At 39.2% G+C, this 27,218-nt stretch overlaps 1 protein-coding gene across 2 annotated transcripts in view; it reads right to left on the minus strand.

Annotated features, from left to right (window-relative positions):
* Positions 1-27,218, minus strand: part of ctnnal1 (catenin (cadherin-associated protein), alpha-like 1) — a 56,702-nt gene that overhangs the window by 18,877 nt on the left and 10,607 nt on the right. For both annotated transcript variants that reach the window (XM_008421805.2, XM_008421804.2), the window contains exon 2: positions 8,502-8,691. In XM_008421805.2, the coding sequence (XP_008420027.1) occupies positions 8,502-8,691 (190 nt within the window). The remainder of the gene's footprint in view (positions 1-8,501; positions 8,692-27,218) is intronic.

Below are 27,218 nucleotides of genomic sequence, written 5' to 3' on the forward strand. Positions count from 1 at the left end.
TACATACACACACACTTTTGAATACATTTCAAACTTGTTAAAATGCACCAGATGATGCCATTAAGAGTCTGTGGATTTGTTTCATTTTCTCCCACAAGCTGAGTCTGAATTCAAAACTGAGCTGGAGAACGTTCTAGAAACACTGGTCTTATCTTGCGTCTCTCTTTTCTGAAGTGTGTAATCTTACAAAGTCGACTGAATTTAGTGTCCAAAGCAGTAACTGGCAAGAGAAAAATTAAGAATTCATTTTTTCTGATCATAGTTAAATATATTATTATATCTTACATAAAATCCAGCAATAAAATGTAAATGAAACATGCATTTCTGGCCGAATGACCCCGACCTTACTTTTGCACAATCACATCAATCTAATCATATCACATATGCATCAGTCCAAGAGTGAATCAAAACCGAACTGATCTAAGGTTTGTATATTAACTTCATTGCACCTCAGTACATTCATATGAAAAGGACATTCTAGTTGAGATGAGAGCCGAATGCTTTAGCTTTCTCATCAGGAAGCATACTAAACCACAAACTTACTTTGTAGTGCAGAGCGATTTTGCAGTTCATAATTTTGCACTTCTCTAGGGCTTCGCAAAATAAAATAATAAAAAAGAAAGACTTTAAACTTCAAAACTACAATGGAACTTTTGAGTCGTAAGATGAGACGTTCTCCCTGCATTCCTTATCAAAACTGTGCTGCGAGACGGCTTTTGATTTATAAGTTGGTGCAGAAGCACTTTCAGACTGCTAACTTATGAAGCCAGTCACTAAGATTAGGAGAGCAACATCTGTCATCATAAATAACTTAAGAACTCGGATGACAAGCCGTCTCTTAGGGGGCAAAAAGTGAATGCAGAAATGCTGTGGAAACGTTTTTTTTTTCCTTACTATCTTTTTTACTGTGTTTTTATGCTGTGAAAGCAGAACGAGAGCTGGCTGAGATTCTCAAACATGCAGTCTGGGCAGAGAGAGCCTTAAGGTTTGAGGGATGTGGAGCCTCTTTGTTTTTCCCCGATATCATGAGATCTGGATCTGTAACAGGAAGGAGAATACAGGAACCTCCAAACTTTAGTAAGCTGGCAAGACAAAAGATGTAAACAGTAGTTAATAGTCGTCTAAACTTTTTAACTATTGATCCGACTTCAGATAAGGACAGGTGTAGGCGAGTAGTTATTTTTGTGGCCATTATCCGAATTACAAAGATCATTCGTCTCTGCCGTTTTTTTTAAAAAGTTCATCTGTTCTTGTCTTGCCCATTTTTAAGAGTAGCTCAGAGAAGAAATCATGAACCATGATGACCACTTAAAAATTCCTAGGACCTCTGACAAAACAAAAAATAAATATGCATTTAAAGATATATACCATTACATTTCATTGTTTACCCCACTCAACAGGGGTATTAATATCAAAGGTTGTATTTTCTAAAATTATGAGATTATCTCTTTTTTTCCTAATAAAAGAAGATGTTGCTTTAAGGATTTCTGCATATTTAGCTGTATAAATCAATACTTCTTAATGCCTTCTCTGTTGCATCACACAATAACGTTGAATTTTCTGCCAGTCGTCTCCTAGGGGTGATTTGCAGGTACTTTGAAGTCTGAATTTTCAAATTCAGATTCAGATTAAATCTACAATCCAATATAGCTGAAGCTGCTGCCTAAAGCAGCAGCTTCAGCTGCTGCCTAAAGCAGCAGCTTCAGTGCAAAATGCAGCAAGCACTGTAGAAATAAAATGTTTACTTCGTCTTCTATAGGGTCTGTATTAAACCAGTTACACGTGTTGCAATGTGCATCACCATTTGTCAGCATGTTCATTTAATGCCCAAAGGTGTAGAGTGAAGAGAAATACACCATTATTCACTTTTCTTATCTTGGACACTTGGTGCAAAGAGCTATGTAAATATACTGGTTATGTAACGTGCAGACTAAACAAAGTTTAATTAGGGGCATGCCATAGCAATGCATAAGGAGAGCAGTACTGACTTGCGAAGCAAGTCAGTACTGCCTCCATGCATTGCATGGCAGGCACCTATTGTTCTACACCCAATAGAACGCCTCTTTATTAGGGGCATGCCATAGCAATGCATAAGGAGAGCAGTACTGACTTGCGAAGCAAGTCAGTACTGCCTCCATGCATTGCATGGCAGGCACCTATTGTTCTACACCCAATAGAACGCCTCTTTATTAGGGGCATGCCATAGCAATGCATAAGGAGAGCAGTACTGACTTGCGAAGCAAGTCAGTACTGCCTCCATGCATTGCATGGCAGGCACCTATTGTTCTACACCCAATAGAACGCCTCTTTATTAGGGGCATGCCATAGCAATGCATAAGGAGAGCAGTACTGACTTGCGAAGCAAGTCAGTACTGCCTCCATGCATTGCATGGCAGGCACCTATTGTTCTACACCCAATAGAACGCCTCTTTATTAGGGGCATGCCATAGCAATGCATAAGGAGAGCAGTACTGACTTGCGAAGCAAGTCAGTACTGCCTCCATGCATTGCATGGCAGGCACCTATTGTTCTACACCCAATAGAACGCCTCTTTATTAGGGGCATGCCATAGCAATGCATAAGGAGAGCAGTACTGACTTGCGAAGCAAGTCAGTACTGCCTCCATGCATTGCATGGCAGGCACCTATTGTTCTACACCCAATAGAACGCCTCTTTATTAGGGGCATGCCATAGCAATGCATAAGGAGAGCAGTACTGACTTGCGAAGCAAGTCAGTACTGCCTCCATGCATTGCATGGCAGGCACCTATTGTTCTACACCCAATAGAACGCCTCTTTATTAGGGGCATGCCATAGCAATGCATAAGGAGAGCAGTACTGACTTGCGAAGCAAGTCAGTACTGCCTCCATGCATTGCATGGCAGGCACCTATTGTTCTACACCCAATAGAACGCCTCTTTATTAGGGGCATGCCATAGCAATGCATAAGGAGAGCAGTACTGACTTGCGAAGCAAGTCAGTACTGCCTCCATGCATTGCATGGCAGGCACCTATTGTTCTACACCCAATAGAACGCCTCTTTATTAGGGGCATGCCATAGCAATGCATAAGGAGAGCAGTACTGACTTGCGAAGCAAGTCAGTACTGCCTCCATGCATTGCATGGCAGGCACCTATTGTTCTACACCCAATAGAACGCCTCTTTATTAGGGGCATGCCATAGCAATGCATAAGGAGAGCAGTACTGACTTGCGAAGCAAGTCAGTACTGCCTCCATGCATTGCATGGCAGGCACCTATTGTTCTACACCCAATAGAACGCCTCTTTATTAGGGGCATGCCATAGCAATGCATAAGGAGAGCAGTACTGACTTGCGAAGCAAGTCAGTACTGCCTCCATGCATTGCATGGCAGGCACCTATTGTTCTACACCCAATAGAACGCCTCTTTATTAGGGGCATGCCATAGCAATGCATAAGGAGAGCAGTACTGACTTGCGAAGCAAGTCAGTACTGCCTCCATGCATTGCATGGCAGGCACCTATTGTTCTACACCCAATAGAACGCCTCTTTATTAGGGGCATGCCATAGCAATGCATAAGGAGAGCAGTACTGACTTGCGAAGCAAGTCAGTACTGCCTCCATGCATTGCATGGCAGGCACCTATTGTTCTACACCCAATAGAACGCCTCTTTATTAGGGGCATGCCATAGCAATGCATAAGGAGAGCAGTACTGACTTGCGAAGCAAGTCAGTACTGCCTCCATGCATTGCATGGCAGGCACCTATTGTTCTACACCCAATAGAACGCCTCTTTATTATTTATTATTCTTCCATCACCGTTAATGCGGCTCGTACCGCTGCGTGCCCACCCACAAAAGTGGTATCAAATCGTGCGGCTCGAGGCCGGCATTATTGCTATTATTTTTATTGGGGATCGGAGTTAAAATGATTACATAAATTAATAAAAACGAAAAAATTTGAGATTTTGTGTCTCACAGAATCAGTAATCTTTCTCTATGAAACACACACACAGGACTGTTTATGGCTGACTCAAAAACCCTTTTTAAATCCCCCTCACAGGCATAAATATCGCCCTATTGGTCTGAAAGTTGGTCATAACATAGATACACATGCATGCTCATGTACAATGTTTACAAAAATTTGCTAGGGCTTATGCTTTTTGTCAGGGTCCTTCAGACTGACGCCTGGTGTCTCCCAAGTATAGAAACTGTGTCTGAAGAGGATTTTCCCGCTCTTTGGCTCTCACAGCTGCAGGGGATTAATTACCATAGCAACAGAAGAACACAGTGTCTGGAACTGCAGCTCCCCAGGACTGCACTGTAGGGTTTACTGGTATTTACAACTGCTTGTGTTTTCAGCATTATACTACTGATTCAAGACTATAACCATTACACATATGTCCCCCCATGTTAAAATCTGACATAAATAAGAATAAATAGTTGATTAAAAGTCTATGGACAGAAAATAACGTCGCTGCTCCTTTAAGGAACCAGCGGCACAGACGCAGCGCCTGCGATGCTACAGATCACAAACCTGACAGAGAGAGCAGAAGAGGATTCGTAGGAAAAGAGCGGTGATGCTCAGCAAGGCAGGTCATTAGCATTTGTACAAAAGTTAGCATTTCACTGTCTATGACTAGTGCACTAGCACTTTTACCTAAAGTTAGCTTTTACCTAATTTTCTCATTAATTAGACATGTTTAGTATACTGAATAGAGTAGTAAAATTAAAACAACATGGTCGTGTTGCTCCACATGCTACTGCCAGCATTTAAGCTAACATTAGCATATTGGCTAATTTTAGCTTATGCATCAATTCTAACATAATGAATGGTACAACTACAGTTTATTAAACATGCTTCTGCCTCTCCACAGGTTATTGACTACGTTGCAGCTTTCTTTAGCATTAATGCTAATTTTTAACATCATAGCGCTGCGTCAAAGCCGACGGGCACACTTTGGCATGCCCCTTTAAAATTTCTGCAGGAATTTTCTAGTTGGATTTAATATCATTCCCAGGTCAAAATTCTGGACTCCAGGATTAATGGAATCCACCCTTAGTTTTAAATCAATTCTCTGGGGGAAACCAATGGAGTTATGTGAGGCAACATTGTTATGTAATGCTATGCCAGTCTACTGCTTCCCACCTCTGGGAGTAAATTTACAATAACAGAGCCAACTTGACCCAAACAAAACTGCATGCTTTGTGGAGACAATTTTTCATGCTAAACACTTCAAAGCTAAGGAAAAAGCTTGTGAATATGCCAAAGATACTGAAATTTATAAACAACCGATCAAATTTCTCCAGGGATTCACAGTTTCCCTTTTTTTTTTTCTTGTTTCTCATTTCTTATTTTTATCCTAAAAAAAAAAAAAACCTTAGATGCTTCCACTAAAGAGAAAACAGACTTTGGAATCAGATTGCAGAGTAGAGTCTGAAAAGGAAAAAAAAAGCTCTGATAGCGAGAGGACGAGGACACAGGCTCTTTGATCACGTACTGCGTTATCACGTAACGCAGTTCGATTCTCTTCCAGGTCTGGCTGGTCCATTTTAGGAAGCAGCCCGGACAAAATGATTGTATCTGACAGGCTGCTATTTGGACCCAGTTCTGTTAACAAGTTAAACTTTGTAGCCGGGCTCAGAGGAGATTCTGTCTTAGTTCCTTGACTGTGCTGTGGTAGTAGTGCGGTAGAAAAGCCCTTTCTGCAGGATGCCAAATCTCACCAGTTATACCAATCAAGAGTCCAAATATTTGACTGGATTTATAAAGTGGAAAAGGCCTTTTTTCTTCTTCTTCATTTTCTAATGCAGTTTGTATTGTAGTTTAACTTTACTCTTATAATGATAATTGCAAAGAAAGGCTCAGATAGACAGATCAAATAAACATCAATCCCTTGCTAACTACCTCTTCTCCCCCCGCTGACTGTATAAAAGATAAAAAAAAAAGAACAAAGCTTATTCCTTTTGATCACGCAAGACGTTTAGATGTCAGATGGCAGGGGAAAAAAAAGAAGTTATAATGAGCAATGGTTTAAAGTTTTTTTCAGGGCTACCCAAAGGCAGGACTCTGAATGGATCATTGTGAAAACTGGAGTAAATTAGTCACCGCAGGAGGAAAAACATGCATGTGTGTTAACACATGCACGAACAGTCAGCTTCACCTATGCGCACACAGACTCACGAGAACATTTCCTCATCAGCCGACTCAACTCCTCCCGACAGCAGCCTCTTTGTTAGAGTTTTAGCCGTCATAACAAATCAGCGGTGTGAGAGGACTAAACGCTTTTTCTACACTGGCTGGTTCCCCCAGCGTTAACCTATTGTTATAATGTTGGGTTTAAAATCTTTAGCCACTGAGACGCTGTTTGTCCCCAACTGGAGGCAACTTCACACCGTTTCCAGTTTAAAAGGGCAGATTAAGAAACGTTGCATCTAAATTTGAAGTTTGCAAAACCTAAACCATGAATCTTCTTCCTGAGGTGTTAGCACAAATGCTAACCTGTGTTTTCTAACCATAATAGTGGCTCATTTTTTCCAGAAATGTAATAACGTAGCAAACAAAGCTTTGTTTAAAAGGCCCCTCAATTTTTACCTTGAAATGTATCCCATTGTGTAACAACTGTGCAAATAGGACTTGCAAAGACATTGAGCTTGGGAAATTTTTTCAGAGTATGTGAAGATAAATATTTACCAAAAATGGGGTAACATTATGTTTGCCCACTTTATTAGACTAAGTACAACATCCATAAGACTGAGCCACATTTTTAAAAGTCAACTTAGGACTATTTAGTCCCTTGCTGGGACTAAACAAAAACATACTCTGGACAGGATCCATTTGTATTGGAGTGCAAATGTTTTTCAAAGGAAGTAGAAAAATAGTAAGAAAGGAAGAGGCGACACCATGCATAGAGTGGGTAAGTGTCTTGATTGCTAAACTTTTTGTCCTTGTAACTTCCCTTTTTGTACCACCCCACCTTCCTGCTGGCATCCATGTACATCCCTGTACACACAAGAGTCCCTGTGCTTGTGTGTGTGTGTACAACTACAAAAGAAAAACTCAAAGTAATCTAGGGCATTAGTTCTTTTTTTTTGCATCTTACAGAAAGACATGACGTTCTAAGAAAATAATGCTTCCTCGTCACCTTTCTGCATATTTAGAACATATGGATCATCAGATAAACCTGGAAGCCACAGATCTTTTCAACAGGTGGAAAAATGTGCAGAACAATGTGCAGAACAATGTGCAGCCTGACAGGTGTTTTTCTTTGTTTTTCAAAATCAAAGTTTACATGAAAACCTAACCTGACAACTGCACTAGATAATAAAAACATAAGCTTATGAACATTAGCGAAACGGGACCCACATATTTACACAAGATGTTGTAAGTCCATCCATAACTGTGCACATCATGACCTTGACATTTTTTTACTTAAAAAAATTAAAGATATTTTTCGCATTTTTCATCACTTCCGTGTAGCAGGAATCAAATGTTTACTTGTTTTGATGATTTGAATGGCATTTTTTTTTCAGTTTTGCATAATTTTTTTAGAGTTACTGTTTTATAAATGTAATCATTATTAAAACCTGGACTCTGACCAAACTCTAAGGGGCAAACAAAATATTAACAAAAGGTTTTTCGCCAAAATGATTTTGGTGCAAATACAGCAAATTAACCAAACATGACTTTCTACAAGTATTTACAATAGGAGATTTAAAAATAAATATTTGGGTCATCCCAATACCGAAAAACTTTCTTTAGACAATCTGCCCGATTCATTTAGGATGATGCTAAATCTGTCAATCTCTGCCTCCCATCCGTGTTTCTGATGAGAAAGGAACAAAATGCACTTAACAGCTGCTTTGTATAAACTTGACTTAAAAAGAGATATCCAATACAAATGCTTTGGGGGTTTTTTCCCCCCTCAATTTAAATCTAACAGGTTGATATTTCTTCAGGTAACAACCATTGTCCAATAACCTTCAATTATAGCCCATTATCCATGTAAAGGCAGATTAATTTCCTCTTCTACACAACACCCCAGGGTGCTGCAGCTGCTTTTCTCCCCCCCTCGCTTTCATCCCCAACTCAATAACCACAATGTCTTTAGAGCACTCTGGAGGTCTTCTGGTGTAATACTGGGTGACAGCTCGGTTGTCCAGACTAATCGAAATTTGCTAAAATTTGATAACACTGTGAAGCCTGAAGGTGACGTGTCTAAAGCTTTATGAAACTGTCACACTTTGGCTTAGCAAAACACTGATGAGCAACTCTTAGCTTACCGAATGGTCTGCTCAGCACAAACTGTCCAGAAAAGCCCCGAAATCTCATAAAGCCTTTTTGTGCTTACAACAAAAAGATAGAGCGTTATCTAAAAAAGACACTCTTGCTAGTATTGTTTTGTTTTTTTCTGCAGAGCAAAGTGTCATTTTGAAACAAAGCAGAAAAAATGTCCACCGTTTTAAACACACAATTTAGATAAAATGTTAAGCGCCTGCGAAGGTACAGCTAAAGGATTCCTACCTGCTCTGCGTGCTTCAAAGCACGCCTGACCCATTTCATCTTTCAGCTCCTGGTTTTCTGAGGCAATGGCCTCTCCAACGGCGACAAAACGCCCCACTGCCACGCTCACTGCCTGACCCACGCGGTGAATCGCTGCCGACGTTCGCTCAGACTTCTTTGGCCTGTCTTTGTGGTTTATCAGCGTCGTGATCTGCAGAAATTTTGGGAAAAAGGCAAAAAAGAAAGGAGGATTTTTTTTTTTTTTTTCTATTAAAATAAGGGTTAGAGGTTTATTTTCAACAGAAAAGGCTGCTCAGTGCTACATGATTTTGGACATTTCGGTGGAATAGTACTCTTAAATCAGCGACCCTTTCTCTTGCAGGATATCAATATTTGCTGTACATTTTGTACAGTAAATAAGGAAGGAAAGTCATAAAGAAAAGCAAACAAGGAATGAAAAAGACAAAGTAAATATTGAAGGACCCAAGAATATATGTAATATAACTATGAAGAAAAATTACAAATATTCAAAGCAGCTGTTCTTGGCTCCATATTTAACACTTTAGGTAAATACAGTGTTCAAAAGATTTAAATTTTAGAAAAAGAGATTTGCACACGAACAATTATATCAAATAGTATCTCAACAAAAAAAAAAAATAGCTAAAATGACAGACATTTTTAGGGTTTCCTATTCAGTGCAGTCTAATCCAGGACAAGTAAGTGGAAACACACTGATATACGCCCTCTTGGTAACACGTATCAGTTATAAATAGATAAAGGCAGTCATTAAATATTTATTGGCCGCGTCTCCTTCTCTCTAGCTGTTATTGAGTGTATGAATGGAGTGTGTGTATGTTATAAATCATTTAGTAATTTAGGAGGTGGGTGGTCCTTTTAATTGGCATATGACTGTAGGTGGCCCCACGAGGGGAATCGGTGACAACAAATTATCCGTACAGAACAACACATTGAAAAGACCGGTCCTTGTTGAACCCCGATGTGTCTGGAGCAACTTCTTGATTTGTCATGGTCTGAAAAAGTCAAAAGGTACCAAATCAATAAGACCGTTATACATTCCATGTTGATCAAACTGAGTTTCAGAGAATCAAAAGAGATTTCTTGAAGGTATGTATGTATTTATAGTCAGCACTGTGTGACGGTCAAAATGAGAAAAATAATTTTAATCTAGTTAAAACCATTGATTGAAAGTTACAGTCATGACTTATCAGAAGAGCACCACCTACTGACCGATTGACAGCAAAGCTCTCAAAACATGCAGGCCTATCTTCCCATGAACTAAACCTACCAGACTTTATACTAAAGCACAGCTTGAACAAATAAGTCAACTTCAACTTACCAGGCTCCCAAACATATTTGGTAAAAAGATTAAGTATGGCAGTAAATAACTAAAACAAGTGCTTTTACTGTAGCCCTATAAATATAGCTAGTAATAATTTGTTTTTTTCTTTTTTGCTTAGATAATTTGTCATAGTGCACATTTCTTCTGCTGGTCAATTTGAAGTGTGCAGACAGTCTCTTACACACTGATTCTCTCAGCCTATTGGCATGTCTGGGTGAAGCTGTAAGAAAGATTTCACATAAATGTGGCTTCCTTTGTGTGAATGACAGAAGGCTGTCACTTCACAAACTGGTAAAACAATTTTCAGGGCAAATCTCACGTCAGCAAAGGACTTGCGTAAAATCAATTCCTTGTTAAGATACTACTTTTTCTTTCCAAGTATCACTGCATCCTATCCACAGTAGCATCTTTATACAGACTGTTGGTGCCAGGAAGAGCACAAAGGGCACCAACGGGTTTATGTTTAAGAGAGAAAGAGAGCGACTGAAAAACCTGCTGAATCTTTTTATCTAAAAAAACAGAAGTTGTTACATGTCAAACAGCTTTTTATGCTTTTAGTTCTACAGTCTACGGCAACATAACAACACATCCTAAAGTGCACATTAGACTCTTCTTGTAATCAAGTAATATTGCGTGTCACGCCGTCTTTCACATCTTCTGTTTCTGAATTGCTTTTTACTGCAAGGCATGAATTTTTAACAACTTTAACATATATTCTAGCTGCTAGGATGGATGTTTGAATATTCCATGAAAATGGAATACCCCATCAAGAAACATAATTGCACTAACATTTTAAGCAAAAATAAGACCTGGAGGCTCTCCTCCAATATAAATAAAGGAATGATGTTGAATTGACCTGTAAAGTATTGAGTCCTGGATGCATTTATCCAACCATGCATGCACGCCTGAAGGCAGAAAAGGAATGTGAAATTTGGGATGTATGAGGAAAAATAAAGTGAGGAGAGGGAGGAAAACATGGCGCAAAGAGGCAATAAAATGAAAAAGTTAAACCAAGAGACACCAGAGTACCAACTTCTCTTTAAGGAAAGGTTATTGAGCAGTAGTGGTCCTCATCCACTGAGATCAATGCCCCCTATTCTGCATGTTTTAGATGATTTTAGATATGTCTCTGCTTGAGCTCAAATTTAGCTGTCCACAATAAATGCCAGTACTGCCTGCATGAGGATGTGATCTGCGAGGGCAGCAGATACTGTAATGTTTTTTATGTAAAACAGTCATGATTCGATAGACAGAACCTAACCAGTGGCTGGGCATATAAAGTGGTAAAGAGAGGAAAGAAAGTTTTCCAAAGGGGAGAGCAGCAGGCAGAAAGCAAGCACTCTGGGATTACCTCCGTTATGGGATTACTAGGTTTGGTACATTTAGTGGGCCAGGCAAACAGGAACAGAGCCGGGTGGAGAAAACATAATATTGATACAGTGCCATGACACCGGGGAGGGCTTTTTGTGTTTGAGCATTCGTCAGTGGAACTTTGTGGAAAGGTGAAAAGTGCACATTCCTTTTACATGTCAGTGGCGGGTGGGGGAACAAAAACAAAACAACTTCACAATCACCTCAGTTAAAATGTTAAGTTCTGAAAAAAATTAACAACCCCCCACTGAACATGTTAGGAACTAAGTAACCTTTTTTATTATTTTTTTTAAATCAACCAGACATTAGCAACACAATTACATTATGAGGACAACAGTAAGACTGCAAATTGATGAGCGCAATGCATGATTTATCTTCTGAAGTTAAAAGGTTGGTACAGGAAAAAAAAGAAACATGCTATAAACTTTTCTGCCTCATGCTTCCGTGGCAGTTTTATCAAGGTTTGTAACTTTTCAAATTTAGACTTAAAACTTTTATTTCAACCCCTTTTCTACCAACCTTCACAATCTCTCCATCTACTTTGGTATTCAACCAGTCAATAACAAACAATTGAGCTCTCATCTCTTTGTTGTGCATAATAAGGAAGACAATTACAAGGCCATAAGAAAAAAAACCTCAATGCGCCTCACTGTGAATAACAATACGCTAACCAATTCCACCCACTGGTTAGCAGGAAATTTAGGCCAGTACCTCAAGGACACAGTGACTGACTATAAATCTGAGGGTAACAAAAGGTGGAAACATTTGTGGCTGCCTCCCATGGCTACAGATTCAGTTTCACTGAATGGCCATGCCAAGAGAAAGTCTGACGTTATCAGAATCACCCTGTCCCGCGGCCCAGTTTTATTTGCCGCCATTCTCATTCTTAATTTTTTTTTTTTTTACATGCAGATAATTTGATTGTGTAAACAACTTTTTTCCTCTAAACATAATTTCTGAGTAGACTTTTCTTCTCCGTTGACATAGTTGTTGCAGTTGTGTCAATTGAGAACTGCAAAGAATCCCTCTTCTAACAAGAGGTGGCTAGAGAAAAAAAAACAAACAAAAACTGCGTTAGTTCGAACAAGCTGAATCGAGAGGCCCACTGGGACTTCTATTAAACACACATTGTAGATGTTCATTACAATAATTGCTTGTTTGGTGAGTCCTGTGTTGGCCTGCTTGCTCGTCTCATTTGTTTCACTGATTGCCGTTAAGCTCTGCTTGGCTCACAGACAGACTCGACGAGTAAAGCGCTGGGAGCCGCATTTTTCCAAGAGCAGAAAGGCTAAATCTGAAGTAAAACTCTAAAAAAAATGGAAATATGTCCTTGCATGTGAGAATGAGGGAATGTCAAGAAAAGTAACATTAACTCCATCCAAGCTGACAAGATCACTAATGTTTTTTGTCCTCGTTGAATCCATACAAGGAAAATGCCAAGATGTCACCTGTTGATAAAAAATAAACGCTTTTGGCAATTTTCAGTCCCGACTCGCAGCAACAAAAGAATTTGATTAATTATGCTGAAGGACAGTGGAGGCTTCCACTGAGAGGACAAAACTTATTTACCTACTTTCAGACCCAAAGGCAACTATCAAAGTGATCTGGACACACATGCAGGCTGATCACCTGTGATCCTGGTGCGTCAACGCCATCGGGGCGTCATGGCATTGACGCAGTAATTCATGCAAGAGGACGCCTAGAATTTGTGCTTAAAACTTCTGTTTGTTGATCGGTCTCGTGTGATATTCAAATTTTCCAAGAAACTCATTTTTGGATCTTTACATGTAAACCAAAAAAATAAAAGATTAAAATATTTCTACTCTATGTTTAAAAAATCTCTACAAAATAAGCCTTTTACGTCCTGAAGTGACTGGCAATAAAAATTGCACTTTTACACAATATTCTGGCTATTGAGATGTTCTAGTATGTTCTAGTTCTAGTTCTAGTTAAAGTTTAGAGAAAAATCCGCAAGTCAAGGCTTAACAGAAACTAGAGGCATATTCTTTTTGGGTGTCGTTTGTAGATGACATTTTGCAGCAGCAGAGAAGGGTTTGGGAAATAAATCATTGAGCTCAAGAGAATAACATGAGAAATGCAACACCATCCAACTCCATCCAACACAGTTTGAAAAGTCCAAACTTGCAATGAAGTTTTTCCAGAAAAATCTTTGTGTGTGTGTGTGTGTGTGTGCTTTATGAGAAAAAACAAAAAAAAAAAAATCCCTTCTTGTCACCGTAGACAAGCAGTGAATCACTTAGTTAAACAGAACAGAAAATACTTTCAGATCTTATTTCAGCCTTTCACAACACAAAGGGATCATTGTTGCACCCCCCCAAAGAAAAACACTTTGGAAAATTAACAGTGAAACTGAATTTAAGGCATTTAACAAATGGATGTAAATAACATGAACAAAAAAAAAAGAAAGAAAAAAAAAGATGCTGCAAATATTTGTCTCAACCCTGTAGGTTTGTCCAAAAAGGGTACCCAGACAGTATTAGCATCTCTTTATCTGAGCCGTGGCATCCTTGACAAAAAGCCAAGTTTCTGTTTAGCCTTTATTCATGCAATGAGATACATGACGAGCTGTTCACCGGGGGCCATGTGTGTGGGAAGCAAAACAAAACGCGCAAGGAAAGCTGCTCTGAACATGCACTTTAATAAGGGAGTAAATTCCCAGCAAATTGGCTGCGAGGAGAAAGCAGTTCAATCTTGTGCTGGTCGATAGCCAGACTCTAGAATATAAGGAGATGAAAAGGGGGGGAAAAACATTGTCAGTGAGAGCAGATGAGATAACGTGAAATAAGGAGGGGATTAGAAGAAAAAAAAAAGAGGACACTGTGCTTCTACTGAATGCCTCTCTACTTTGTTTTGTTTCTGTATCACTGAATTGTTTTCTTATTTTCTTACTTTCTGGAAACTTCTCCCTCCTCCTCCTCACTGTGCAGTTGAGGGTCCAAGTTCACCCACAGAGCTAAGCTGCTGCAGTACAGTACAGTGTGATACAGCAGCAGCTTGCAGTATTTAAGCTGCATTCTTCAGGGAGCAGGGTATAACCCTGCGTAGAGCAGAGTAGAAATATATAAGACCAACATTACCTCATCTTTCAAAAATGTATAGCAGGCCTTTAAGCTCTTTCATTCTAATTTTAGCTGCAAAATGCACTGCAGATGCTGACAACAAACTGAGAAATTAGCCCAAATGAGCAAAGCCACTGTTCTGGAGTCCACTTGGTAATTATCATAAAAAAAAATAAAATTAAAATAAAGCTTTAGTACAACTTATCAGGCCAGCAGCCAATTAAAACGAATATTCTGCAGCGATAAGTCGTGTCCTCAAATTAAGGAAGTGCTCATTTTATGCTTTTTCAGTTGCCCATAAACAATGGAAAGAGTTGCTGAGTCTGAAAAAAAGTTTACAGGGAACCGGGTTACATTAAGCTACAAAACTGCATCTCATTGTCGCTCCGAGCGAAACCACATCCATGCGTCACATGTTGAGGCGCGTGTGCTACTCTGGAAGTGAATCTAATGTCTCAATAAGTTAATTTGAGATTAGTGTGAAATTATAATAATAGATTGATTTGTTTTCACAGATTATCTGTCTCATAACAAATTGGTGTTATGACATGGTGACAGTTTTAATGTGGAGAAAACATTTTTTTTATCACAGTTATATACTGTAGCTTGAATAAAACGCAACTACATAGCTTTTTTTTTAGAAGACTGGATTGCTTTATGTGTATTTTGCACGTTGCCTATGACTGTTGCTTGTGGGGAGAGACATTTCAGCAACAGAAAAAAATGTCAGCAACCTACTTGCATACTGTATGTGAACTGTTGTATGTAAAATTCATGAGCAGTAAATATTGTCCTGGTGTCAGTATTGGACCAAAGACAGTTGCAAGCCTTTAAAATTGTGATGCTTTTTGTGGGTCAAATAGACTCAAAAAACTGACAGCAGCTGCACGGGGGCAATCAAATTTTTTGTCAGGGGACCCAAGATTTCTGGCGGTGCCCCTGATCCTACATAAAATGCTAAATGATGGTTTTGGTGTCTAGATTCATATTTATTTGAGAAACTGCTTGTAAACCATCTGAAGTTGCTAAATGAAACAATTCTGAACAGAAGATTTGGCCAGAAATCTTTAAAGGTGTGTCAATAGGTAGCTTTCAGCTTTTAGAAAGCAATCACATTTTCACAGATTGGCCTTAAAAAAATGTATTCATTTTGAATTCCTTTACTATGAATGAAGTAATACAGGACCACCAGGCTTCCATTTCCTTAAAGCAATTCTGCTCAAAGAAAAGGCAAAGACTCGATAGAACATTACAAACGCCATTGACCGTTGTTTTTCGATGTCATTGAGTCTACAGTTTGCTTTTCATATTTGTAATGTTATCTCATGTGTCAGTCTGCCCGGTGGCTTACTGAGCCAGCTTCTTTTTGTCTGGGTCTGGACCGTGGACATGTTATTGTAATCATTGAGGAAGTGGGGAACATGTGACAAAAAGGCTACAAATCAGACGGCGAGCACATGACATGAACTTTAGCCCACGTATGCTCATGCAGGCCAACAGACATGCAACCAATGAAACAGACAAGCATGTGTGGACACTGATGCAGACAGACAGAGCGAGGTGGGGGTGTAATGAGGCTTTCTGAAACGCAGGCAGGCAAACGGGAAGGAAAAAACACTCAGACAATCTGAGCAGAATGCAGGGGCAGCAGTTGAATGACTTTGGATTCCTATCAGACTGTACCCCTCACTGGATATGCATGAGAAAAAGGGCAGTGCTTGGCCTTCCAGCTTGAGTTCAGCAATCACAGCTGACATTTGAATATGTGGAAGGGCGAGCAGACTCCACAGCAAACATGAGCTAAGAAGGGTTGACTGAGAATAATAACTAGCTGCTTCCCAGGGTGCAGAATCAACTCCTCGGGAAGGACAAGAGACACAGAAGTATCATTTCTCTTCATTGAGTGTGCGTGACATTTTACTTAAGAATGGGAAGAAGAACTACTTCCTGCTGCTAAGTTATTTACTGATGATGGCCCAATTCTTCCTTACTGTTATTAAAAGTCCCAATTTTATAGCCAAACAAAGTCAATCTACAAAAAAAAAAAACAACACAATTTCTCGCCCAAAACGAGTGTCTAAGTAAATGTATATAGGCGTGCGTCATGCTTTTCAGTCATTTTCTGACAATTAAGAGAAAGCAGGAGCTACAAGACATTTTACACACCAACCTTTGATTCGCAGCAGACTTTTTGAAAATATAATGAAATGCCACGAGAACCACCTTCAATATGAGTGAAACCTATAACTAAAACTATCATCAAATCTGTAGTTAAGCATTTCCCTTTGAAAAGCACACGATGTTCAAAACAAACAAATGCTGATTTCTCCCAGATGCAGGCGCAAACACACAATGAAGGCTTGTTTTGAGACAATGACGTGATGCCGGTGCGCAGGTCTGAGATCTGGCCACATTTAAGTCTCAATAGGAATGCAGGGGGAAAATTACAGGATGTCTGTACCTGAAGAAGAAGTAGTGGCAGAAAGTGAAAATAGATTTGTCACAAATAACCCACTATGTCTGTTGAAAGTGACTCAAGTACCCAGTTGGTATAATTTTTTATTTTTATTTTTTTTAAAACACACCGACTGACAAATGTTTGAACAAAGAACAATGTGCCGATACGTTTTAATGCTTTCTGGATGTTTTCAGCAGATCTTAGCAAGAGACAAAGATTTTATATGACAAGATAATAGTTAAAGTTACAATTCCGCCATGCGGCGGTGACTATAATTCTCACTTTTAATTTTCTGTGCAGCACATAAAAGTTTCAGACACAAAAAATGTGCTGTGAACGCTCACACATATGGAGCCCGGGCAAGGTCCCAAAAATTTATGTAAAGTCCTCATTACAAGGCCACACAGCATGGTCAGTAGAAATTTTTTTGGCCTAGCTCCAACAACCAGATATGCAAACGGGATATTTATTTATTTATTTAGCATAAGAATGCATTTTGACACTTCTTCTGCCTGTTTTCAGGGGCACAAGTTCACAGCAGCTATTCATGTTGTTTACAGCGCTCCAGAGAAAAGCTCCATGTTGGCCGCATGAGATGCTGGACCTGTATTCAGAGGACATAAAAAATTAAAAAGAAGAGTTTTAAAATGTCCTTGCTTCTTGTGTCCAAACGGCAAGATGATCATGCGACTAAAAAGCTGCAAGGAAAAGCCTCAGAAACACACTGCTCGCATTCACAAGAACACAATATGTCTTTTCATGAGTCTCTGCTCACGTAATTCTCTGGGTAGAAGGTGGGAGGGAGACAGTGAGATAGAGAGAGACAAAGAGGAAGTCAAGGAAGGGGTCAGCAAGCAGAAGTAAGATGTACCTTCAGCACAAAGAAAAATGCTGGGTCAGACTCACTTTTCACTATGTTAACTATTCAGGTTCTATTTCTTAAGCTAACCAGAGAGTGGAGCCTACATTTATGCATAAATGTTAATATCAAATACAGAGAACCTGGTTTGTGAAAAAGTTGAAAGATGGAGAGCTAAAAACATATATATGGTTGACTTTATTTTAATGTTTTATCTCTTTAAATTCTAATAACCATGTTTGTTCTGTATGAATATCACTTAAATCCCATCATTATTATTTTCTCAATATGTTATATTTAACCATTTAGTTTGTCTGCCTTCAGTAAACCAAAATTACCTTCACATCACAATAAAACAAGATATTATTCTGTCTTGACTTTCCATTACAGATGAGCCATATTATGCTAGATAACGATCACGTAATTGTTTTCATCATGATAAACATCCGTTTGTCCTTTTCAAAATTAAGTGTCCATACATGTAAAGAGACACACCAGCTCCTACAGATAAAATTAGCCTGAATGCATCTTGATAGAAGGAGTCTTGATCTTCACAAAATCAATTGGGATAAAATTGTTAAAAAAAAATATATATATATATATATATATATTATATTTTTTTTAATATATATATATTTTATAGGTAACAGTTAAAAATGTACTGAAACAGAGCAGGGAGAAGAGCACAGGAGCTTATGAGTCCACCAGCATTAAGCTGCTGCTTCACACCCTGGGTCTGCGAGGGCAAGAGCGTCTCCATGGTGAGCAAACTTTTCGGGAAGCTTGAACTCTACCATTTTACAAAGTTCCCTGTTGTCAAATTACACCAGGAAGTACAAGCTGCAGTTGGCCAGGACTTATGCTGTTATTGCTGATTCATGTTATATATGGGTTCTTATGCCCTTTGATGGACTTTAATTGGGTACTTTGACTTTGTAATTCTCCAACTCGGGATACGTGTGGACAAATAAAAACTGGAATTTGGATTTCCATTCTTTCTACATTTCTAGAATATGAAAGATATGAGGAGTTTATGAAGAACAGGTTTTCTAAATGTACTTATATTTAGAAGAAGCCACATCACAAACTTTGTGCTGATCATTATTCATGTTGTTTTTTGTCTTATTGAAGCACTCCGTCAGAAATGAAAAAAAGCCTCGGTCATTTCACGTAATTATCTGTAAATCAGGTTCGGCTGACATGATAGGTAAAACTTTGAAATTCCTGTGTTTTATTATTTTCATTAAATAAAAACATTGATTAGAAATCTCAATTTACCTTGTGTGCACTTTAATGGCTGTATGTTTCCATTTTTTAGCTTAACTGGATAGTTCATTAAATTTCCTGATTTGTTCACTATTGAGCAAAATATGAAAAAATGTGTTTATCTTTTTCAAATTAATTAATAAAATATTAAAATGATCTAAGCAATAATGCAATGGCTTTAGAACAAGAGAGTGTCAACATCTTAAATAGTTTATTACTAATTATTATTATCATTATAGTTTCTGAAATACAGATAAAAGAATCAAAGAATGAGGTGCAACCTACTGGAATCAGCTCAGAGATTTATAAACTAACCAAGTTCTGACAAACTGAAACACATTTTGGATTAATATTGTGGTAAACATTATCCAGTCGCATCATCAGCTTCCTCATTAAATCTGGAGTGACATCTGACCTGTCAGTTCAGATTCAGGTTTCGGGCAAATTGAGATGAGTAACAACAGTCCTTTGGATTTAATGGAGAAGACAGAGAGGATTCAGCGGACAAAGTACTTGCATGATTACATTAATCAAGAAGACCGTTGGTGCTTTAGATGCAGATTATATTCAGAAATAAAATCAAAAAGTACTGGGGGTTTTTTGAGTTCAAGTTTGAAAATAAACCCCTCATTCAGTCTGATAAATATTTCTCTGGTGCTTCTTGTACAGCAGCAGAGGAACACGGCAATTTTAGAGTCAATTAGTTCTGGCGGCACACACCGAGGCAGATAAGACAGGACAAAATAACAACAAAATAGATTTCAAGGTTGGCACAGAGAAGACAAACCAATAAACTCCTCTCAAATCTTCCAAAAGGCCATTCGCTGTCAAATGAACAGCTAAAAATCTCACTTATTGTCTGGTTTTAAAGCTAGGCATCAGTTGGAGAGCCCAGAGTTTCCCTGAAACCTCCCAGGAACGAGAATTCAAATAATGGGACGGAAGCGTGGCCAAGGGATTTTAGATTACATATTTGAGATTGTTGCAATAAAGAAACTTTTTCTTTTTGTTTTTAATCTGTGCAAGAAAACTGGTTTGGCATTTGTCTGCCAGAGTTTGGTAGCATTCCTGTTCAAGAAGGAAAGCAGAGAGGCCTTGTTGCTACCTGCCGCTCTACCACGGATGTCTAAAAATAAGGGGAATCTATCAAGTCTTAAGCGGGCACCTGGCTCTCCAAAACTGCCCAAAGTCACTCCGACCCGAGTCTGTGACAGTCTGCAGTGACGAGATCCATCAGACTGAACATGAATAAAGCATTTAACCATCTTTACTTTGAAAACACCGTCATATTTCACAGGTTTGGAAAGCCAACCTGATTTTCAAGCAAATGTATTTCTACATAGCTAAGTAAATCTAGAAGTTGTCCGAGCACAGTGATCTGGTAGTGCACTCACTGATGATCACACATGATCTGTACCGAAAGCAGAGCACTGCTACAGTGTAATCAGTCAGGCCGATATGAGGAGCAGGAAGCTTACAGGAAGCAGAAACAGATGAGAAAGAACGATAGACCTGGGAGAAAAACAGATGGGCAGCTGCGATAGAGCGATAGGCAGGTAAAAAGGAGCGGACACACAATAAATAAAGAAAGATGGCAGACATCCGAGGCTGACAATAAACGCGAAACATATCTGACAAAGAAACACAGCAAAGCAAGTCTTTATCAGAAAGCTGGATTCATATAACAATTTTTCATGAAAGATTAGTACCGTGTACGGACGAGACGCGTACGTCAGAATAAACATGACCTGAAATTCCTACGTCTTTGCTGAAAAGCAACCAAACAAAACGGCTGAAGATCAAAAGTTTCTTTGCTAACCACAGTTCAGGCTAAAATATTAGAAATTCCAAAATCTGACTGTGGTTTACCCATATTAACAGTTAATTTCTTCTTCTGGAATCAATTGTTAAACACACTAGAGTGCAGTGAATGCTATGTATTTCAAGGAAAGTAAAAAAAAAAGAAGCTACATATAGGTTTTTACATGAATCAGTCAAAATGGAAATCGGTAAGTCTCACCTCAAGGAAAATTGTCCGTTTCATCAAGTTAGAAGAAACCTGATTGGTGCACCTCTGGTACAAATTAAACACACAATAAGCTGTCTCTTCATGGCACAAATTATCCAGAAACACGCCTACCAGTAATACCAAAGAGAGCAATAGACAAATTGCTTTTGGTAAAAAGAACTTGATTAAATATATTCAACTATATTTATCGCATTCTACATTTTAGTTTGAAGCCAGTCACACACCAAGAAAGACCGAAGTGGATAATTGGTGTATTAAAAAAAAAGTACAATTTCTTATTAAACAACTTGCACCACCTTTAGCAACAACAATTTGAATTTGAAGCATTTTTTGGTTGACTTATTTTCGTTCAACACTTCCTGCCTGGCCCCGTTTCAGCCAAGCATGACAGATGACCTTACATTTGACTTTACATCACCTACACAGCTGAGTTTAAGGATAGGCTCAACAATCTCAACGTTCTCTGGTTGAGTGGCTGACGAATAACCACAAATGATCACCTCTCTAGGCTCAGTTTGTTTGGATGTTTTCTCACGAGAGGAATGTCAACTCTAAGAAATGCAAGAAACAGCCTTACAACCCTTCCCAGACTGATTGCCAGCAGCATTTTCTGCCTCATAAAGACATAATGGAATCTGTTGTGTTTTTTAAAAATATTAGAGTTAGATATAAATACTTAAAGAACCGGGTAAAGACCAGTAACAATATGCTTGTGTGAACAATTTTTCAGAAATCAGTTAAAATGTAAATCACAGTTCCTGCACTGTGTTCAAAATTTAAGCTGAAAGGCTGTTTTTTTTTCCCCCTTATTGCTTATTAATGAAATCTGAGCAGTCAGATTAAACAGACAGCTTTGAATGTAAGCTATTTTGTTCTTCCAAGAAGAAATATTAAAGACATCCCCTGTTTGAGTCAGCAGGGCAATGGAGATAAAATGCAACTCGTTTGAAAGTGTACACTCCATGCTGTCACACATCCTTCAAGTAATGACCTCATTCTTTGATGGAAGAATCATTTCCCCTGTCATCATTTTCTCTGCAAGACAGTTACCATTTTAGCTGCTTAATCTTACAAGAAAATGTAACAAAAGCAAAAAAAGGCACCATCAAAGATGTTAAATGTGACATCTGTAATGTAATCTTTCACTTCTACTAAGCTGCTCAGATATAACTCAAACACCTAGTTATAGGTCTCAGTGGCTCCTTTCAGACTGTACTTCCAATCTGTGATCAAACTGATTCGTAATGTGGGTTCAACAGGGCCTTTCCCAGGTTTGCATAACAAGAAACTTTGGAACTAATAAATAATAAACTTCTCAAGTCTCATGGTTAGTGGCACTCTGTTTATACGAGATGGAAATCCACAAAAAGTCAAACATGTAAAAAAAAAAGAAAGAAAAGTTAATAATTTCAATCAGTTTTACCTTGTAAAATTGAAAGAAGAGAGGTAGGTAAATGAAAAGATTAAAACAAGTTGCAGCAAATCCCTCCCAAAGCTTTGGACATTGCAACCAAAAAGTGACCTTGGGCATATTTTGACATTGTTCTTACAGTCCTATTACACTCCAGACCTTGAGTAGTCCCCACTACATTTAACTTTGTGAGAAACGGTGCGGTTTCTGGTGAGATGTGGTTGTATTCTCCTCTCAGTTTCTCAATCATCTCAGAGAGTGAAGAGTACCTGTGTGACCTTCACACACACGCACACACGCGCACACACGAAAAACACAACCCCAATCAAGTCAATTAACTATGCAACTTCAAAGCATTATCTGCTTTGTTCGTAACTGAATCGTTACAAAGAAGTATCCTGGGGACTAATTAAAAAGATAGAAAAAAAATATTTAGAAAGAGTCAGAGCTGCACCAATACAATGTATGCCACACATCAGTAAGAACTGGGTCATAGCTTTTGCAGCAGAGGCATTTTTAAAAAGCTCAAAGTGTGGCTAACCTGCTTAGCTTGACCAAAACAGCACTCCAATTGTTTCGTATTTGATAAAAGTCTGCTAAAATTAGCCAAATCCAACAGAGACAAAAGTTGAAACTTCATAACTTTGCTGGAATCTCATTAGCCTTCCTGTTTTCTGCTGTAAATCTTGCTCTCTCTTATAGCCCAAAATGTTTGGCTTTTAAATAACTCCTTCAGTGTCTTTGCATAGTCACACTTCATGTCTTGGCATCATACTGCTTCTGAAAATAGCCAACATCGACCCTTTCTCACTGAATAACAACTTCTACATGACAACAGCTTCTGTCAACATGTTAAATCTTAAGATCAGAGCCAAGGAGAAAATCAGCATCAACTTTATTGGCCAAGTTTATGCACAAAACAAGAAGCAATATACATACATTTTAATATGAATATGATTATGTTAGTTATGTATATACACTGATATTACAAAAGGATACCATGCAGCAAAAATGTGCTGTGTTGATTACCAGCAGAGTAGCTGTGATTTCCTATGCAAACAACATGCATAAATCATTGGCACCCCCTTAAAATTCTTAGCTAGTTGCCTCCATACTGAGTCATACTTAACAACTGGCGGATTTTGTAAATGTATCAGCAGAACAACTACAAAAACTTGATATCAGCCATAAAAACCTCCCATCAGTCATCATGATGGGTAATTACAAGCAATCGACAAATAATAGTGTGCAGTGAAACGGCGTTTTGAACGCAGCCTAACCAGGCTGACAGATTCAATCACGGACTGAATGGTCTGCAGGGACAAAAGTGACACTTAAAAAAAAACAACTCAACGGGTTTCCTTCAAACAAATATTATCTGTTCCTGTTGATTGAAAAAGCAGAAAGATCCAGGAGATTCAATTTTGTTTGCGACACACTTATTGAGGGAAAACACTTATTAAATATATTTCAGAAGGTTAATTTAGAAATCCTCCTCTCCTTCTACGGACTGGAAATTTAATCAAGATGACAAAAGGTAATAAGAAAAAGTCACGTGTTGAAAAAAGTCAACATTGGCATAAACGTTCACCAATTAGCTACATAAGGTGAAAAAAACTGGCATGTGAGGCAAAAAAAGATACTATAAAATGAAAGAACTGTGTTCAGCTTGTAAAAGATGGGGGAAAAAACAAACATCAGAACTTTGAATGCTATTAGAGCAAACCAGGAAGAGTCGGTGAAAGTGGTAAGCAAACTAAAAAGAGTCAAAGCCGAAGGGTTCAGCATGCCTGAGAGTCTCACTCTGTGGGACTTTGACTTTTAACCCTGGACTTAATACCGCCATAAAGAATAGAGAGACATGTTTTTAGATTCTGCACACACACATACACACGCGCACACACACACGCTGATGCACATTGTAGGAGCTTGAAACACGAACCTTGGAAGGAATGCAGACCCCCAGACTTCTGACAGCATAATAGCTTGTGTTGTGGCCCACACAGACTTTTAAATACATTTATGGCTTAAGGAACACACTTTCACTTCATGGCGCATGCCATATTTTTACTGGCCTGAATTTCAATAAAGGCAATGTTTTTTTTTTGTAGCCTGGACATGGTGGTACAAAATATGCAAGAAGTGACCTCTAAAAAAAAAAAAAAAAAACACCTGCAAATGTCTACATATATCCTCTCAATTAGACAAGATGAAGTTTTTATCTTCAATAACTTCTTCCAGTGGTCCAGACAACAGATCCAGTGAAAACATCCTGAATAACCACAACTTTATTTATAGGAGTTACGCAACTTTAACTTATTTATAGGATTTGGCACCGACTGTGTGTCATTGAGAACACACTGGGCTGTGTTTCCTGGATGACTGGCCCCAGCTGTCACCCAGTGGCTCCAGTCATCTGCACACAACGGCAAGTTGAGGAAACCTACATCACACTGAAAAGGCGAGGTGTGAAGCGTTTCCAGATTGTCGATGAGACAGGAGGCGAACGAACGGATGCAATCTTATGACGTGCTCAATCTGAGGTTTATAAACTTTCATTTAAATTGTACAAGTTGCTGTGAAGATGCATCTGCCCCACTAGTTTACGATACAAATTATTCTACGCAAATAAAATTAGCTGGGCTCTCCCTTAGAGATGGGGTGAGAAGCTCGGTCATCCGGGAGGGAATCAGAGTAGAGCCGCTGCTCCTCCACGTCGAGAGGAGCCAGTTGAGGTGGCTCGGGCATCTGGTCAGGATGCCTCCTGGACGCCTCCCTGGTGAGGTGTTCCGGGCACGTCCCACTGGGAGGAGGCCTCGGGGAAAACCCAGGACACGCTGGAGGGACTATGTCTCTCGGCTGGCCTGGGAACGCCTTGGGATTCCCCCGGAGGAGCTGGAAGAAGTGGCTGTGGAGAGTGAAGTCTGGGCCTCCCTTCTGAAGCTGCTGCCCCTGCGACCCGACCCCGGATAAGCGGAAGAAAATGGATGGATGGATGGAAATATATGAAGTTGTCAAAATTTAAAAAAAAAAAGTATTTTATGCATGCTTGAAGTTATGACACCAGTCTATGTTTTAACTCTGCATCCCCAGAGAATAATACTGATTGCAGTATTGAAACAAAGGGATTGCTCTGCAGGTCACGCTTTTCGGATTTTTATCTGTACAAAATGTTGAAACTATGTATTGTTTTTCCTCCGTTTTACTGTTATTCTGTGCCAAGCATGGGTCTATCACATAAAGTCCCAATAAAAAACGAGTTATATTTGTGGTTGTAATAAGACAATTGTGTTAAAAAAAAAACATCAATGGCTATGAGTAGGCACTCTGTCTCAATCTTCAAAGCAGCCTGAGAAAATAATGAAACTTTAAATCCCGCTCCTTCTGCAAAGTCTTTCAGTGCAAAACCAGATTTGTTCAGACTCCCACAGCTCTGTAATCTTTGCAGTGCCATGTTGGAAATCACCGTTTCATTTTTGGTGTGAAGTCTTTTCACATTGTTTGAGATCCTCTTCCCTTATGAGTGTGCTCTGAGCACTGTGTCGGCTTTAAAACACGATTCCCCCTGAAGATGTGTGCCGATCATACAAAAACATCTTAAGAATACCACCATTGTGATCACTTTCGGGTGCTCTCTGTCAAAGAGGGGACATGTAAATCTGCTTTAAATATCCCCCCCGACCCCCTTTTTTTCTCCACATAATTCATGTTCTTCCTGCTGAAGAATAAGTGCAGTGCTGAGGATTGTGTCTCAGTTTACAGTGATGTAGAAAAGGGAACTGATTCAAAGAGAAAATGTAAAGCTGAGCTTCTGAGCTCTGAGCAAACCTGTAGCCCCTGGCCAAGGTTTCTCCGGGACGCATAATTAATCATGGGATACGGGGACAGGGGACTCTGGAGAAGTTGAGATTAAAAGCAGGGGGAGGCTGTGGCGGGGGGTTGGGGGGTTGGGGGGTTGTGAAGGAGAGAAACTCAGGCTGAAGACAAAACCAAAGAGCAAGATTGTAAGATGTGTGTGACAAGAAAACAAACTCAGGAAATTGAGCAGAGGAACACAGGAGGGACAGAAGGCATACAAAAGAGGTACTGCAGCATCTTACGTGTCGATACGTCCTACCAGCTTCTCCCTAAAGTCACCTCACGAACTGAAAGATTCCTCTACAGCTGCTTAACGCTGCTCTCAGTGAAAGTGATTGTATTACGCGAGGTCAGAAGAGGGCCCCTGATAATCAAACGTGTGGTGCAATTTTTTTCCTTCAACGACAAATGAAAACCTGCACATTAAAAAACGACAAGGCTACTGTATTATTAGGAGGGCAATGAGATCTTGTGGCCACAACATTTCTCATCAAATTGCAGTCTGTCAGGTGAAACACTAAGTGTTTGATGTCTAAGCAGGTATTATTATTATGCCTCTCAAGAGAAGGGAGCAGGTGTTTACGACTGAGATAATGCTGGTGGATGTTGGGATAAGGATATGACTTGTGATGAATAAACAAATACAGTAGCTAAAATGTATTTTGTTGCTTTGGGATCATAGCAAACACAGATTCTAGACAATGAGTATCCCAACCAGCTAACTGAAAGAAAAAAAAAGCTTTGTTTCCACTTTAACAGGAAGGTGACATTGAAATGAAGGAACTTTCCTGTAGTTGCCCCATAATCATCATACCACCTCTTTACTTTTTTTCCAAGCCGCATTAAATAAGTGTCAACGAACATATTACAGCAAAAGAGAACTTAAATGCGTGCTAAAGGGGTGAAAGTAGGCGGGTATGGTCGGGTCCTGCGTACCCCTAAAAGATTTAGCGGGGGTACGTAGTACCTGCAAGAGAGAGGAGCGGCTGTCTGCTGTAAAAAAAAAAAAAAAAAAAAAAAAAAATCAATAGGTTCACTGTGCAGCT

The sequence above is a fragment of the Poecilia reticulata genome, linkage group LG11, assembly GCF_000633615.1.
Source record: "Poecilia reticulata strain Guanapo linkage group LG11, Guppy_female_1.0+MT, whole genome shotgun sequence".
Lineage (NCBI taxonomy): Eukaryota > Metazoa > Chordata > Actinopteri > Cyprinodontiformes > Poeciliidae > Poecilia > Poecilia reticulata.